Source organism: Lissotriton helveticus, chromosome 6 (genome assembly GCF_964261635.1).
Source record: "Lissotriton helveticus chromosome 6, aLisHel1.1, whole genome shotgun sequence".
Classification (NCBI taxonomy): domain Eukaryota; kingdom Metazoa; phylum Chordata; class Amphibia; order Caudata; family Salamandridae; genus Lissotriton; species Lissotriton helveticus.
This window is the reverse complement of record NC_136067.1, coordinates 237623696-237640582: the sequence shown is the minus strand read 5'-3', so window position 1 is coordinate 237640582 and position 16887 is coordinate 237623696. Positions and strand designations below refer to the sequence as shown.

The 16887-nt window shown below is 46.1% G+C and overlaps 1 protein-coding gene across 1 annotated transcript in view; it reads left to right on the top strand.

The window, feature by feature from the left end:
- LOC144762471 (adhesion G protein-coupled receptor F5-like) overlaps positions 1 to 16887 on the top strand; it is a 937058-nt gene that overhangs the window by 43914 nt on the left and 876257 nt on the right. The window contains exon 3 of the mRNA XM_078647684.1: positions 15357 to 15407. Within this exon, the coding sequence (XP_078503810.1) occupies positions 15357 to 15407 (51 nt within the window). The remainder of the gene's footprint in view (positions 1 to 15356; positions 15408 to 16887) is intronic.

Here is a 16887-nt window from a genome sequence, read left to right as displayed (position 1 = left end):
GGCAAAGAAATCACATACCAAACACAGCAGGACATCAGTGGATGCACACCAGCCAATGACAAGGCAACATACACCCACAGCACTGCATGCACAATAAGCAGTGTGTGCACACCAAGCATACCAGCCCCACACAGATTTGAGTGACACAACATGAACCCACACAACACTAATCAGCACAGCACAAAGACAACATCACACACAGTAAGTGAAGCAGTACCACATCAAACACACATACATTCAACACAACACCAACAGATGCACAAGTCTAGGGCAGAAAGGGGGAAACAACTTGATTGGAGGACTGGGCCCCTGTCAGAATGGGTTTCGGGCAGGTCATAGCACCGAGACGGCTCTCCTTGCTATGACGGAACATCTGCGTTCCGTGTTGGATTCCGGTCAGACTGCGGCACTGGTGTTACTTGACCTCAGTGCCACGTTTGACACGGTTTCACACGTGATACTGCTGCGTAGTCTGGGAGAAGCAGGTGTCTCTGGGCGGGCATTGGATTGGTTTCGGTCATTCCTAGCAGATCGCACCTTCCGGGCCGCTATACCTCCATTTGAGTCTAAGCCCTATTCCATTGAGCAGGGAGTACCTCAGGGGTCGGCACTTAGCCCCACGCTGTTCAACCTGTATGTGCAGCCGCTGGCTGCGGTCGCCAAGCAGTGGGGCCTGAATATGGTATCCTATGCTGACGACACGCAGCTAGCGGTGGCCCTTAGTGGGGACGCCGTCTCCGGGGCCTCTAGGTTCAGGGATGGCCTGACAGGAGTGGCTGGCTGGATGACGGCGAACTGCTTGCAGCTTAATGCGAAGAAAACAGAGGTTCTATTCGTGGGCAAACACAGCAACCTCTGGGGCGATCAGTGGTGGCCCTCAGAGCTAGGTCAATCTCCCATCCCGGTGTCTGAGGTGAAAAATGTGGGTGTCTGGTTAGATCCCGCCCTCAGTTTTTGCGGACACACCAAAAAAGTAGCTGCTACCTGTTTCGGTATATTGCGTGAGCTTAGGCCTGTCCTGAAATTCTTTGATGCCCCGACCAGACAGTTGATAATCCAGGCCACTATACTCTCGCGATTAGATTATGCGAGTTCACTCCTGCTGGGGGCCAATCAGGCGGAAGTCATCCGGATGCAACGTGTTCAGAACGTTGCTGCCAGAGCCCTGGTGGGCTTACCTAGGTTCTGCTCGGCGAAAGCAACCATTCATAGGTTCCATTGGCTCCCCATGGCTCAAAGGATCGAGTTTAAGACTCTTTGTCTTTCTTTTAAAATTCTTAAGCTCTCTTCCCCTCAGATTTTGGCGCATCTTCTTACCACATATGTTCCTTCCCGCTCTTTGAGGTCTTTGGGTCAAAATCTGGCCACAGTTCCACGGTTTAAACGTTCTCGGGCCGGAGGTTGGTCTTTCCGTTACCTCGCGGCCAAGCTCTGGAACTTACTACCAGCTCATATCCGTGCTCTAGAGGATTTGTCTGCTTTCAGGAGGGCCAATAAAACATTCCTTTTCCCTCCTGGCCCATAAGAGCATCTTCGGGCTCTTCCTTTTTGCTTTCTGTTCTGCTGTGTATTGGTATTTTCCTTCCGCCAGTCAAAAGCGCCGGGACGCCCCTTTGTTGGGGCAGCTGTGCGCTATAAAAATCACAATAACATAACATAACATAACACAGTTGAAGTGCATATGAGCAACCATGACTGCCAAACAGCACAAGAACATCCGATATAACCAATTGGGGAAATGTCCTGAGTGGCACATTGCCCCTGGCCAGAGAACTGCACCACAAAGGACAGTGTCACAAATGAAGTAATGGGGAGGCACACACACATGCAAACCAAGGGGAAAGGTGACATCTAAGTGAAGTGTTTTGCATGTCAGTAGTGGATATGGCAGGAGTGTACCATACATAAATAGAGGGAGTGCAGACTCACAATGGGTAGGCATCTGAAGCACAGATAGGGAATGGTATGACACCACACACAACATGCCATACTGGAGGCTAGAAAGGCACCATGTGACAGCAATGCATGAGAAAACACAACCACAATGGCAGTGTGTATCAGCAGGTCTGTACAGTCTCCACAAACAGTATCAAGACACATGGATGATCAACAAAACACAACACTGACTTGCCGGTCACACACTCTGCATACTCACAACAGTGACAAAACAACAAGTGGGAATCAGCCAGAACTGCATGGACACACCAACACACTGCACAGTGCATAACATACAATTCACACATGTGCATACAACCTCATCCACAGGGCTGAACAATCTAAACAACAGGCACTCAACTCCTGGGTGAAACATGTGTGTAGTTGACAATGCAGGGCCACACACACATCAATACTCGCGACAAAGTCACACCCTTCATATTGCACACTTCTTGCCACCCAAGAGCACACATTGAAAGTACGCCATGGGACTAGGATGACTGGCCATCACAAGATGACCACACATATACACTACTGGACACAAATAAAGGAAGAACACACAAACATGATGACCCTGGCCAGCCTGCCAGCAATCCTGTGGGTAGAATCCTATTCTGTGATGGCAGTGCCCCCCAACCTGACATGTGTACAATATAGCCAACATGAACAAATTATGAAAATGACAACTTCATTCCATTTAAAATTGACATAATTGCCCCCACAAGTATCAAGGTCAGGAAGAACTGAAGTCCCTGTCACCCCTGTAAAAAATAGAGAAAGCGAGCCAAGACATTGGCAATGTTGAAGTGGCACACAGAGCATGTGGCACAGTAAACCATATACACACAGAAAAAGAACTTAATTAAGTAAGGGCACTGACAAAACAGACAGCAGGAGCAACTGTCTTTATTCACATATTGCACAGATAGGCACCAAGAGTAGAGAAGAGCAATGCAAAAAATGCAGGGTATGTCCATGAGAAGCTGCACAGGCAAGGGCAAAACAGCAAGGCCAGTGACCAGTCCAAGGTGCAGAGTATGTCCACGAGAAGCTGCAAAGGCAAATATCTCTTTATAGTATTTCTCTGCCATTTTCTGTTTGTTTTTACTTTTTTCTCACCTTGGTTGCTATTAGGAGGGTCTCACTGATCATGGTGCTGTGCTGCTTCATCACGTACAGACCATCGGTCTGCAAGCTTCAGAGGGTGGGAGGGGGTTGGGGGCGCAGAGGGGCATGTCAGGATCAAGGGCTGGGTAAGAGGCTCGGAGGGGCAAGATGGGGGTGGTGATGTGGGGGTGGGCGCAGCATAAAAAAGAAACAAAAAGCCAGGAATAGGTAACAAAAAGGGAAAATTTTGAGCAAAAAATCCTTATACATCATGGTTCAGATGGATATGTTCCGCAGGATGCTTAGATAGACATAAGATCTGCTCAGTCAACAATGGGGGACTAAGTGACAGAAGTAAGAGAAACAAAGTCTATGAAATACTAAAGGCTATTAACCCCGATTTAATCTGTCTACAGGAAACGCATATTCGATGGCGTAATAAAGATGTTCTCCGGAGCTATGATCTAGCTGTATGCTCAAGATTTCTCGCTCTCATTGTGATATTTTTACACAAGAATAACAACTCTTCTTCCTGATACCTACTCAATCTTTCTGGACTCATCGTACCCAATATCCAAATCCGCTATTAATCTACCTACCGCAATGTTCACTTTATTAGATGTCATCCCTCTAATCCACTCATCCAATTCTGATGTAGATGTCTCTGCCACTTCCTTCATATTCTGTAACAATCTCCTTGGATCAATCTGTACACCATGTTTTGGAGTTTCTCCTGATCTTTCAGAAATATCAAAGATTCTGATTCACTTGCTCCATTACTAATCCTGTCATTTAGAACTGTAGGAACTGTTAGAGCATGCACCTGTGAAACATTTTGTTCATTATTATTGTTGCAAGGATTCTGCTCATGCACAGAACTATGCGCAGGAAACCAGGACCTCGGTGTATTGTGGTGTACCAAAAACCCACCTCAGTGCCCAGAACCCCAATCCGACTAGCATCAGTGTCTCATTCGTTCTTCGTGCTACAGCGAAGCTACCAATGATTAGACAACCCAGAACAAACGACTTAGGGAACTCTCAGGAATAGTGGGAATCAAGAACACTCTTTTGTTTTTATTCTCATACAAGTCCACAACGTGAGTAATCAGAGACACGGTATAGTTTAAAATGTTTATTTTACCTACGTGCTCAAGATGCAGTATTTTCTCCAACATTAGTAAAAATATGTATACAAATAATACAATCAGCATTGTTACAATTCCATAAAGGGAAAAATCATATTATAATGATAGTGGGACCAGGCGCCTTGGTACCACCCTTCCCGGGCTAGGAGCTAGCTTTTACAATAATAGAAGATTTCTGGGTTAAATCGGGGAACCCCATCCCTCCAAGATCAGATGAAGTGAATCGCATCCCAGGGTCAGTACAGCTCTCTGTAGATGGAAAGGTTTTCTCCAAGTGCCCCTGTCATGCGTGCAGCGCAATATTAAAAGCACCCGAGTTTCAGTTATTTGCAGCTGTGTGCGTGTTATGTCTAGAGCTTGGGCAGACCAACCTGAATCAACAGCATACATTGTTATTTAACCTTGAACACTCCGTACAGACTTGAGGTTGCGGTGTAAGTCTAGAGATGTGAAAAACAGACCATTCTCATGTGAAGAAAAGCAAGCAGTTTGACTTTCAAGAACAGAGGCATGTAGTGTTGTGTGCAAAAGCGGCAAAATGGCGTTGAAGCATCCAATTCACTTATGCTATCATAGCAATGTGTGCAAGCAGAACCGTGTCTTTACTACATTCTATAATGGAACTATAGGACCGATAGTCACTGGAACTGTCAAAGCAGCTGCATTCAAACTCAATTGATTTATTCTTTTGGTTAAATCTCCTTTTGCCTGCTTTACTACACTTGTTTTTTTCCTTAAGGAAACTTCCATCTGAATCAATGGAGCACTTGGTAATGGTCTTGTTTGTTCTTCCTGATACGGTGGAGGTCTATTCATTAATAGCTCATCCAACAACTCATCATCGACCTCACTTGGATCTGATTCTGTCTCTGGAATATTCTTCTTCCTTTCTTAACATTGTCCTCCTTCATTATTCTTCACTAGTATAACTGGATACACTCCTTTGCCCATTGCCGCTACATCCATCCTCCATTTTTTCATCTGCGCATCCCATTTTGCCTCTGAGTGTCTACTCATAGTGTTTCTATATCTATTCTCAGTTCTATCCTTATCTCTTTTGTATGCCTGTTGTTTCCACTCTTCAAGCACTGCATACTGCATAGGTCACAAACTTGGTTTTAACTCATTCATTTGATATCCAAAGTTCTCTAAATTCCTAAAGTTGAAAGTACCATACCCTGGAAATTCCAAATTACCATCTCTCCCTGTATACTTCACCCAATTTTCTAACAATGTACACATATGATAACCCCTTTCTAACGACATAAATGAAGAAGGCGTACCCTCAGGAGCTACAGAAATTCCCTCTGTATTGGGTATTAGTTCATCCTTTCTAAACAAGGTTTTCAACAACTTTAATAACTTAATTTTGTTTTGATCGATCGCTAAAAGAAAACTCTATTCAAGAACTCTTTCCGTATTTCCATCAAATCCAATTGGTTCTCGCTGTCCAATACCAGCGCGACTCACACCATTCGACCAAAAGCAGCAAAACACTGTTATAACACTCTTATGACTAGCTAACCAATAGCAGTGCACTTCTCTGGGATGACTCACGCTAACTATCCAATTGCAGCGTGACTTTCTGTGACGTATAGCTCCTGCAACTGATACTCCCTTTACAAAAATTGTCGGCAACTATTTACAACCTTTTTAGACAAAGTTAGAACACATAGACATTCCAGCTTGTCTGCTCCACTGAAAGAAGATAGATACAAGCTCTCCCAGAATACTATCGCTACTGGTAAAATCTCCGACCAGCGTGATTAAGGGTGTAAGGGTGCTAACCACGTGTTGAGAACACTCAGAAATCTCAAACCCTTCCTACCTCAATCTGACTTCAAGCAAGTGGTCCTACCGAAGTTGGACTATGGCAGTGCTACGTTATGCGGCCTCCCCAAATACACTCTGGTCCCCCTAAAGGCTTCGCTGAACGCGGCGGCCAGATTGATCACAAACACCAAGCGAAATGCCCACATCTCCCCGGTCTTAAAATCTCTAAACAGGCTTCCCTTTGAAGCTAGAATTCAATTGAAGATTGCCTGCCTATCCCACAAAGCCCTCCACTTCAAAACACCCCAAATACATTGCGCAAAAACTAGTACTATCAGGAGGGGGTAGACCGTCTAGGAGTGCTAATTCCCTCCTCTTGAAACCTCAGATCTTCTGCAAAAAGAGAACATGCAACAAGCCTTCTCTGGAGCTGCACCAAAAATTTGGAACTCTCTTCCACCGGAAATTCGCAGAATCTCCTCCAAGGTTGCCTTCAAAATGGAAGCTAAAAGATTCCTCATGGACAAGTTCCTACCTTAACACGATGGTCACTAATCGCTTTGTATATACAACAGTATGGGTTAATAATTCTATTTGTTACAATTGGATTCGCCCCCCCCTACATCATTATGTATCTTCACTACCTTGATATCATCTATCATTGACTAGCACACTCTGCGTTAATCCTGAATAAGATAGGATCTGTTATGCTTGCACCATATGTTTCTTTGCATATTGTTTCACCATTTTAGTCTTGTTATGATCTTTTTTCTTCCTTTACCACTAACTGTAAAGCGCTCTGATATCCTTCGGGATCTAGTTTGTGCTACATAAAACTTTATAAATAAAATAAATGAAGTTCCCTGTGCAATACTCACAATACGGTTATTGCTCCATACTTGCATCAACAGCAGACAACGCAATATTACTTAGTGTAAGCCACACTAAGACAAGCCCTTGGGCTTATCCTGTGATCTTAGGCCTCTTTGGACCCTCTAACAAATTCCTTTAAGTTCAAAACCGGTACGATCAATACATGTAACAAAAAGTAAGAAAGATTAATAACAAACAATATTATTTATCTTAATAATTTGCTAATATAATCAATTTACACTAACCATCCTAATCTTGCTACCAAAAACTGATAGCGTGTGGCACAGCGGAAAAGGGTTTTTTGGCTAATTTAGGCATAGTGTATAATATTTATACCACTTGCTGATACAGTTATAAAATCTCTCTTTTATAAGATTGAATTTTGGCTCATAACAACATCAGGTTCTCGGACAGATTGGAGAGTTCACAGGTATTTGGCAAAATTGTTAGATGAATATCCACCTCATGAGGACCTAGAACAAAGGGAATATTTAAACGAACCACACTATGTACAACTCTATATATATCATTATTTACAATAATCAGTCTCTCTATTGCTTTGCTTTTATCTATTTTCTTTGAAAGCATATGAAATGGTATAACAAAGACAGAGCATCCAATTAGAACCATCACACTAGAGAACACAAATTCAATAATTCACAGTGACATCTCAATTAAGGAGCATGAGTTGAGTGGGTAGTGTAAGAGACAAAAAAGCATTTTATAAGATAAATATAAGTACAGAATTTCATCCGAACCTAAGAAAATTAAAGCACAGCGTGCTAATAGCTGGAAATGTTAACCCTGCCGCCAGAAGGGAAAGCTTGGGCAAACCTCACAAAAGTATGAGGAGCAAAGTTAAGGAGTCAGCTTCCAGACAGCATCAGCTAAAGGATCTCAAAGCTCACAAAAACGCCACACCTCGCCTCTCTGCAAAGGTAATCTCTTTCCGAACTGACTGAAAAAACATGGTTTATAGCACTAATAGTATGGCCGGGATGCCCGCCACCCCCTCCCAACACATATCCCCAAGGATGGGAAGTCGGACAATAGTTGAACTTTTGGAAGGCGGGAGGGAGTCACCCTCCCGGCCGTATTTATTAAAATATTAAACAAAATTTAAAACATTAAATAAAAGTTTCATCATTATGCATTATGTACAATTTGTCATTTATTACATATCGATGCAGTCATGTACTTTTGGCTAACATCCTGAAAATGCATACACTCTAACTCAAATTGTACATCCTAGCATTAAGGGCCAACGGCAAGGTCTTAACCGGTGTCAGATCCCTACTACCAGACTCCCGCCCTCACTGTGTGAGCGGCGCATGCGCAGAGGGCTCTACCCTCATTGCCAACTGTAACTTCCCTTGTCGTGGTGGGGGCCCCCTTACTACTCGACGCCATCTTAAGGGTCGTCCGAGTTCCCGTATGAGGTCTCTGTAGGAAGGACAGCGTGGACTCTCCCCCCATCCCCACACTCTCTATCCGCCGTCGCGGATATCCGGCCCCCGAGAAATTAGTAGGAGGGGCATCTAACCGCCTCCCCCCCTGGGAGGGGCCCATGGCCATCTCCCCATAGGCGCCCCATCCTTAGTGGGTGCCGCCTCCCCGTGGAAGGGGCCAATGGCCGTCTTCCCCCGGGCGCTCCCATCCATTGTGAGTGGCGCCCCACTCTAGGGACCTTGAAATAACTGCTCACCGATCATGACCTTACCGCCACAGACCGGATAGTTGACCGACTATCCGGTCCCCCCAACTCCTCCTAAAGGTCATGCTTCCTCAAACCCCTTAGCCATGAAATGAAGTCTCCTATGAGTAAGTCATTCCCCTCCCTGGACAGGTGAACCCCATCGTTCAGATACATATGATCACCACGAATACACCCATGAGGAATGTTATGCAACTGTGCAGAACGGAACAATCTAGCAATTTTATTATTGACCCGTTTAACTGAATGGTTCAGTGCTGACACCGAAAGGCCCCCCTGCCACCTCCTTCTAGGAATCATGTGGGACCAGGCAATCATGCACCCCGGGACTCTTTTAGCCAACCAGCTAACAGCCGACAAAACTCGTTCAAGTAACACTCGTCTACCCAGTGTCACCAAGTCGTTGCCTCCCAGGTGTACTATGACTACAGATGGCGGTGACCTATGCTGCCCTAGAAGTCCCTCGAAAAATGGCTCAAAGTAGTCAAAAATGAGCCCACCCTTCCCATGGAAGGCCACTCTGAACCCGTATTCCCCAGGTGCGTGAATCGCGTCACCTTCCTTGAATACGTCGCCGGCGCGCCTCACGTATGAGTGGCCCACGACCCATACCATCCTCTCTCCAGTCGGTGGCCTCTGACCGCTGGTCTCCTGATGCTGGGTGGACCTCAAATTGCATGGGGCGTGGCAGGCTCGCGAAACTGTAAAGTAAACAAAGACAGAAAACAGTGAGTGCTTGTCAATTGATCACTCACAACATGTGCAATCGCACATACCTCTTGAAGCAATTCGAGGACCAACGGCCCAATTGTTTCACTTCCTCAGCACTCTGACCCCTGGCTGTAGCCTCTGTAGCAGCCCCTATCCTAAAGGAGTGGGTCCCAAAATCGCACGGGTCCATGCCCGCGTCAGCGATTGCCAGTGCTAGTACCCTCTGAAACTGAAATGTCGTCAGTGGGGTGCCATCCATATGTCGGAGCAAACTCCCCCCCCCATGCGGCCGCTCTTAGCGCCAAATAGTCTTCCACGCACTTCAACGGGCAGATGGGGGACCCACGTTTGGGCTGTACGACAACACTATTTCCCATAGCCCCCTGGTCAGTCTTGGACCTGGCTATCCCGATTACCATTGAATCACCCCTTATTTGGATGTGATCCCTGCACAAGCCTCCCTCCATATCTTTCTTGTTCCTAGCGACAAGTTCGCTCACCCTCATAGCCCCATGGAATGCCAATGTGAACGCTGCCCGGAACAGAACTGCTTCAAAATGGGAGGAACACGTCTCTTCCAGCTTTGCCAAAAGCAGAGACAGTCTGTCTAAGCCAATCGGGTGCCTCGTATCTTGCTTGCAACCCTCAAGGCGCTTCCAGCCGCGAAGGGCTTTCTTCACCAAAAAGGAACCCGTAGGGTCCCTTATTCCGTGTACCTGGGCCATGAAGGAAATGGCCGCCCTATGCCTACTGGCCGTTGCCACTGATCGGCCCTCTCTGTGCAGTGCAATCAGGTACCCCAGGAAGGATTCCTCCTGACCCCAGTTCCGATTCTCTGTGGGACCCAAATATGTGCAATAGGAACGAAACGCTCCTTCGTATGCTTTCCTCGTCCTGGGGGCTAGACTCGCTGCCACGAGGTCTTGTAATCCGGGGCACCGATTAGCCACATTGCTTCGGGGAATGGTGCTGCCTCTAGGTCCGCAGTGGGCAGATAACCCCTGAATGCCTGCATATGTGAACGAGAGAGTGCATCAGCCGCATGATTCAGTACACCTGGCACATATTTCGCCCTGGACTGTACATTCCATCTCATGCAAAGCAGCACAATTTCTTTCAACAATCTTAGGATCAATTTGCAGCGTGCTGCCTGTTGGTTAATACACTCGACAACAGTCATATTATCAGACCAAAACACCACCGAGCGGTCCCTGAAGTCGTCAGTCCATGTCATCAGAGCAACCCAGATGGGGAATAACTCCAGGAAACCAATGCTACCTGTGAGACCGTTGGAGTGCCACCATGTTGGCCACGTTCGTGCCGACCATCGATTACCCAAGATGGCGCCAAAACCCACGCTCCCAGCCGAGTCGGTCCATAGACCTAGTTCCTCCGAAGACTCTGGTGGGGAGTTCCACACGACTCGACCGTTGAAGTCCGCCAGAAATGCCAACCAAATCCGCATATCCTGGCGAACCTCCCCCGACAGTCTCGTACGGTGGTGACCCTCTTTGAGACCTACCATTGCTTGCGCGATAGAGCGCGGAAAGGGGCGGGCCATAGGCATCACCCTCAAGGCAAAATTAAGCTGACCCACCGTTTGTTGTAACTGGTGCAGGGTCACTTTCTCCCCATCCAGGCATTGCATCAAGGAAGCCCGGAACTTGACCACCTTTTCCATTGGTAATCGGAAACACCCCTCCACAGAATCGAGTTCAATTCCCAGAAACTCCAGTGAAGTAGATGGTCCAACCGTCTTACCTGGTGCCAATGGGACCCCAAATTCACACATGAGGATGCAGAAATCATGCAGCGCCTGTGCGCAGTTCGTATCACCAGCTGCCCCCAAGAACAGGAAGTCATCCAGATAATGCATAACATGTCTATGCCCTGTGGCCTCGGTGAAGGCCCATTCCAAAAAACAGCTAAACATTTCAAAATAAGCACAAGAAATGGAGCAACCCATGGGCATGCATTTATCCATGTAATAACTTCCCTGAAATGCAAAACCTAGCAGGCGCTGATCCTGCGGGTGCACCGGAAGCAACCGGAACGCTGATTCGATATCACATTTCGCCATCAGCGCCCCAGGGCCTAGGTGGTTCAACATGGCCACGGCATTGTCGAACGATGCATATCGTACTGAACAAACTTCTGGGTCAATGGCATCATTCACCGAGGAACCCCTAGGAGCAGAAAGGTTATGTATGAGTCTAAACTCCCCGGGATCTTTCTTCCGGACAACCCCTAACGGGGAACAGATGAACTCGGCCACCGGCGGGCGATGAAAGGGCCCAGCCACTCGCCCTAAACTGACTTCTTTTGCTATTTTCTTTTCTGCCACGCCAGGGTTGTGCTGTACCGATAACTGGTTTTTACAAAAGGAGTTCCCCCGAAAATCCCCCACTGGGATGTGGAAGCCATGTAAGAATCCCTTCCTCAACACCCCAGCGGATACATGATCAGGGTATTTGTTTAACCATGGAATCATAACCATGAGATCAATGGGTGTGGGCAATCGGCCACTAAGGTCTTCCTCACTCCTGCTTAGACCCACCTTTTCCCCCCGTCCCGCCATTTTTTGATCTACATGCACTTTCCGGGTGTGAGGAATTCCCACAGCCGGCACACACATGCTTAAACTTGCATGTCCCCTGTGGTCTGTTACAGTTGCCTCGATTGAAGCCCCAACAGATCCCCCCTTTTCCGCCATTCCCGCCAACTCTAGGCTGGTAGCCCCCACCTGTGCCTGCTCGAAAGGGCACCCCGGGCTTTTGGCGGACCACTCCGGACCCGCTCCCGCCCGGCGAGGACGTACCTGTCGCCCCTGGCAGCAGTTGCTTGTGCCATGACACCGAGTCCAAACAATCCCAAGACAAAGAAGCATCATATTCTTTTGCTTTACGGAACTTCATGTCATAGCCTTTCCATTCTTCTCCCTCATACATTGAATAAAAATCCATAATGCGATTCTGATAGCAAACCAACTCAGTCATAACCTCAGGTTTACGTTCCCCCATGACTGCGGTAAATATAGAGAAGGCCTTAACCCAGTTCGTCACTGTCTCGTCCACCCTGAACTCGGCCATCTTGGCGCGCCAGACACTCGGGTGCCACAAATCTTTCTGCGTTTTAGCATACTCCATCTCGCGATGGTCGGTTAACAATGAAAACATGTTGACATACTTGTCTCCCCATATTAACTCTTTCGTGGCCATGGGAATGTGCTGTGCAACCTTTTCCCGCCTTGAGGGTATTGAGCCCTCCCCCACCATTGGCAATGCGAGCTTACCCGGATCGGCCGTTGCTGCCGCCGTCTTTTCTTGACCAGCTGCTGGTACTCCAGGTGCCACCTGTGGGGGAACAAGAGGAACACTCGCCTTTGCGACATCTCTCGATTGCCGTAACTGCTTTATTAGTACTCTGGCTTCTTCGGCCGGATCTCCCGGGCTCACTGTGCCCCCCACATTCGACTTAAGCCATGCCGTCAACTGTGCAGCCAATTCTGGGGGCATCTCATCATCCTCGGCCGGGGTTATCACCACCGGGATTGGCTGGCCTAAATCTGGGTTCTCAGCCGGTACGAGGGGGGTGATAGGGGGTACCTCCGAGACTGGGACCCCCCTGAAACAGCCCTCTCCTTTACCCGCTTCCCTCTAACCCCGGGGACAACTCCCGGCAAGGCCGGGCCTATTACCTTTTTCGGCTGACTTGGGTCATTCAATGCGGCCAATTGCTTCTTCACCTCCGCCAAACCTCTACCGAGTGATTGGACCTGACCGAGCTTTCGGTCCATACAAGCCATCCAGTTCGACAACAGGCGTAACACCCTTTCCGTCTCGGAACCCTTTCCTACTTTCTTGCTAGGCATGGTTTCGAGTCCTCCGCCCTTGGTCGATCCACAAGGTCCTTCGAAACTGAAAGAGAAAAAACAGGATTACCACGTTCAAAATTGCTGCTGGTTCCGTCGAGGGCTCACGAGCAACGAGTGGGTGCAGCCTTCCGATCCGAGGAACAAGAGGACGATCTTCTGGATTCCCGCTCCTTTATTCTTCTGTGGGAGGGCGTGTACCCGTCCCCGATACGCCTACGGGGCGTGGTCTTCCGTCGAGGTGTCTAGGACAACCCCTCTCGGGCGGGGGAAGGCGCGCCCCGGCTACGCCACTTCGGGCATACCAGCCGGGCTACGCCCACCCCGCCCAAAATGGTTTCCCGGGAGGTTCGGGGCACCCATCCATACGTTCGGGGGGACCGAGCGGTCGCCCCTTTTCCATTATACCCCAAAGGTAAAAAGCCCATCCTACCCTTGTATCAAAATCCGAGGAAAGTCTATCTCCTTATTGGTCTAGAAGCATGGAGTTTTAAGTCACACCACTTCCATCGCTCTTTACTTTCAAAAGTTCTTTGTTTAGATTCATGCTGTCATCATCGTGCTTCTGCAAAGGAAATCAAAATCTTCGCATTCCTCAACACACGCGCATTCGAACAAATGTTGTAAAATTTTACTAGCACAGTTATTCACAAAGCTAAATGTTTCCTGGGTCAAAAGGAAGTTCAGCTGATACTCCGATCAAGTAGCAGCCATTGACAAGAAAGAACAAAATAGTCATCTATGACACATTTTCTGCATTTCTACGTTTTAAAGTAAAATGAACCCTAATAGCAGCTTCTGAAGCCTTCTTTGTTAAAGCCTGCAGTTTTCTCTAGGAGAAATAAACAGATTCCGTTATTTGCTTAAAATAAAAGCTCCATTTCATAATTCATTTCAATCTTTCATTAGTCTAATATAAACGCAATCATCTAAACTATTAGTCTATGTAATTAATATTGCTTAATCAAACGATAGTCGATAAATGATAAACAAACACGTTTTCATTCCACATTTGCTCATGAAATTAATATTTGCTCTTTCTTTGCTTCTTTGCTGTCTTTCGTGCAGAAATCATTTGTGGCCTACTTAAACCAATTGTGATGTTACCGCACCTTTCTTATTTTCTTTCGCAAAACAAAAGGTTAATAATACTTTTTCGGTCAATCTCAAAACTTTGTTGATAATTTTCACACAATGGAAGGTTTAATCCGAGCACGTTTTATTTACGGAAAACCCTGCCCCATCAGGATTTTGTTTTTTGTCCTCATTCGCCTTTAACCATAGTAAACAAATCGTCTGTTCATACCCCTACTCAACGACCTGAGATGACATAGGTTCTTTATGGATTCTCTCTCGATACCTTCAGCCTGTAGGGGTATATTTCCAGACCAAAATGTTACTTCCCCTCAGAAAAAATGGATAGGTTTCACTCCAGCTTGATCTATAAAGACCAGATGGACTCTTTTGGTGACCCGGGGAAAGACCCAGCATAGTCCAAGGAGTATCCAAGAGGCATAATCATCAGACCCGCCCTTCATTATGACATAAAAATAAATAAATAAGAAAAGCAAAGCATGAATAAAGTTTCCGGTTATTTCTTAGGTTATTTGCATTGAAGCAGCAGGTCCCAATATGCTAACTTTTTTCTGCTACAAGCTCTAGTCAAGTCCATCTTAGACGTTTCATATAATGTGGTCAACCAATCCGAGTGTTTAGGAGGGACAGGGTCTACCCACTGTTTACAAATTTGTCTCCTTGCCAATAAGATCAAATAGAATATCAGGATGTTGTTCCAGATCCTGGGTACAAGGATGCAAAAGGCCTCTTACCTTGTTTTTTTACACTGCTTAGTCCACAGTTTGATGGGTTCCTAGCTGTGAGTGTGGTAAGAACTGCCAAAGATGGTGAGCTTATGAGCAAGATAAGCAGGATGCTGATCATGAAGACTTTGTAAATGATGCTGCTGGTTTTGAAGATAGTGTTCCCTGCAATTGGGTGCCAAGCAAGTTTTATCAGGATGGGGTTGATGTGATCAGATTTCTTCATGCCCTGGAAGAGCCGTCCTGAGGTGTGTAGGATGCCCTAATACCTTCAATATGTTGCACACTGATGTATACACCTTTTTGAAAGTTTTTGAAATTGTGTATTCCTGGGCCTAAAATGTAAATTTCAAAAAGGTTGACTAGCGTTCAATTGAGAAGTAAATTTTTCCTTTTGTTTTGCAGGATACAGAATAAACACTCAGACATTGAATTCTAGTACAGAGACTCCGAAGGGTGAGCTAATAAGACCATAACTTTTATAATGTGTGACTTCTAAGAAAGGAATCACTGGCTAGCCGTTCTTATGAAATGGATTTATCCTGTGAAGATTGATTTCTAGAGGGATGAAATCCAACTTTATTTTGAAAGAGAAAACAATTAGAGGGACAGAAAAAAATAGGCGAATTGTCAACAAGATTAGTTAATGTTGTCTTCTTTAAAAGGCTCCTATAAAACCTCGTTTTTATTCCTGATTTGACCCCCAATCATCCGCTGAAATGCTTTACTTAATTTGGCTAGTAGGTGGCTCTTCCCCATTTGCATACCTTGTGACTGTTGAGACACCATTTTATTCATTAATAACATGCAGTCCGTTCACATTCATCTTGTTTAAGGGCAGCAGCACAAACACACACTGCTTCTTATCACAAGGCATGTTTATTCTATGTATAGCGTCCTTATTTCAATTTGACAAAATTCTTCAGTAAATCATTGCTTGAATATTCACATGGCTGGTTTGATCTCACACAGTTTACTGTTGCCCTATTCCATTTTGTATGTTAGAGGCTCACTTTCGAAGGATACCAACAATTGGGAATGGCTGTTAATTTTTCCGTTCTGCCTACTACTGCATATGTTCAGTGTCCTTATTTGAGGATGGATAGTGCACATCTACTTGATGCCACTACATAGCCTGTAGTAAGTTTCTCAATGCTAAAAAATGTACCTCTCACAACCGATGTACTGTATGATCCCTAGTGGTTAATTTGTGCTGGTGTTTGCGGGTTCTCGGCACTAGCACTGAACACCAACTCTTATTTAAGACAGCCTACCATATGGTGGCGCTGTGTGACTATGTTTTAACAGAGCTCTCCAATAAAGTATTGCTACTATGGCGATGCCCATTTTTGAGAAATGCAGCAGAAGGTGATGCCCATTTTTGAGAAATGCAGCAGAAGGTGATGCCCATTTTTGAGAAATGCAGCAGAGGATGAGGCCCATAGTTGAGAAATGCACCGAGCTACCATGGTGATGCCCATCCGCCTAACTTTAAATAAGGCCCTAGTGCTCCACAGTGGTGAGAAATGATGACATGACTTGCTGGGAATTCTGGCACAGACAGGCTTAAAGTTTCCAATGGTAGTTGAACTCTTATTTGTATCACAAGGCTAGAGAACGATTCATGCATCTGGTTTCCATCAGCAGCTGTGACCTATCCTTGGAAATTCAGGAGTAAGTGCAACTCACACCAACGCACTTAGGTTACGTTTTACTAGGAAGCTGTATAGAGGATGATTTATGACTTAAAATGATCTTCGATCTCATTAGTATTTCCATTATCAGTAAAGTGGGAAACAAGTGTAGGGCCATGCTTTAGAGACCAGTGAGTTCCAAAGATCCCCCCAAGGTCACGAGCGTCGAATTACCCTGTGCCTACTGCTTCCCTCGAGCACACGAAACTGCGGGTCATTTTCAAGCTGCCAGGGTACCGCTC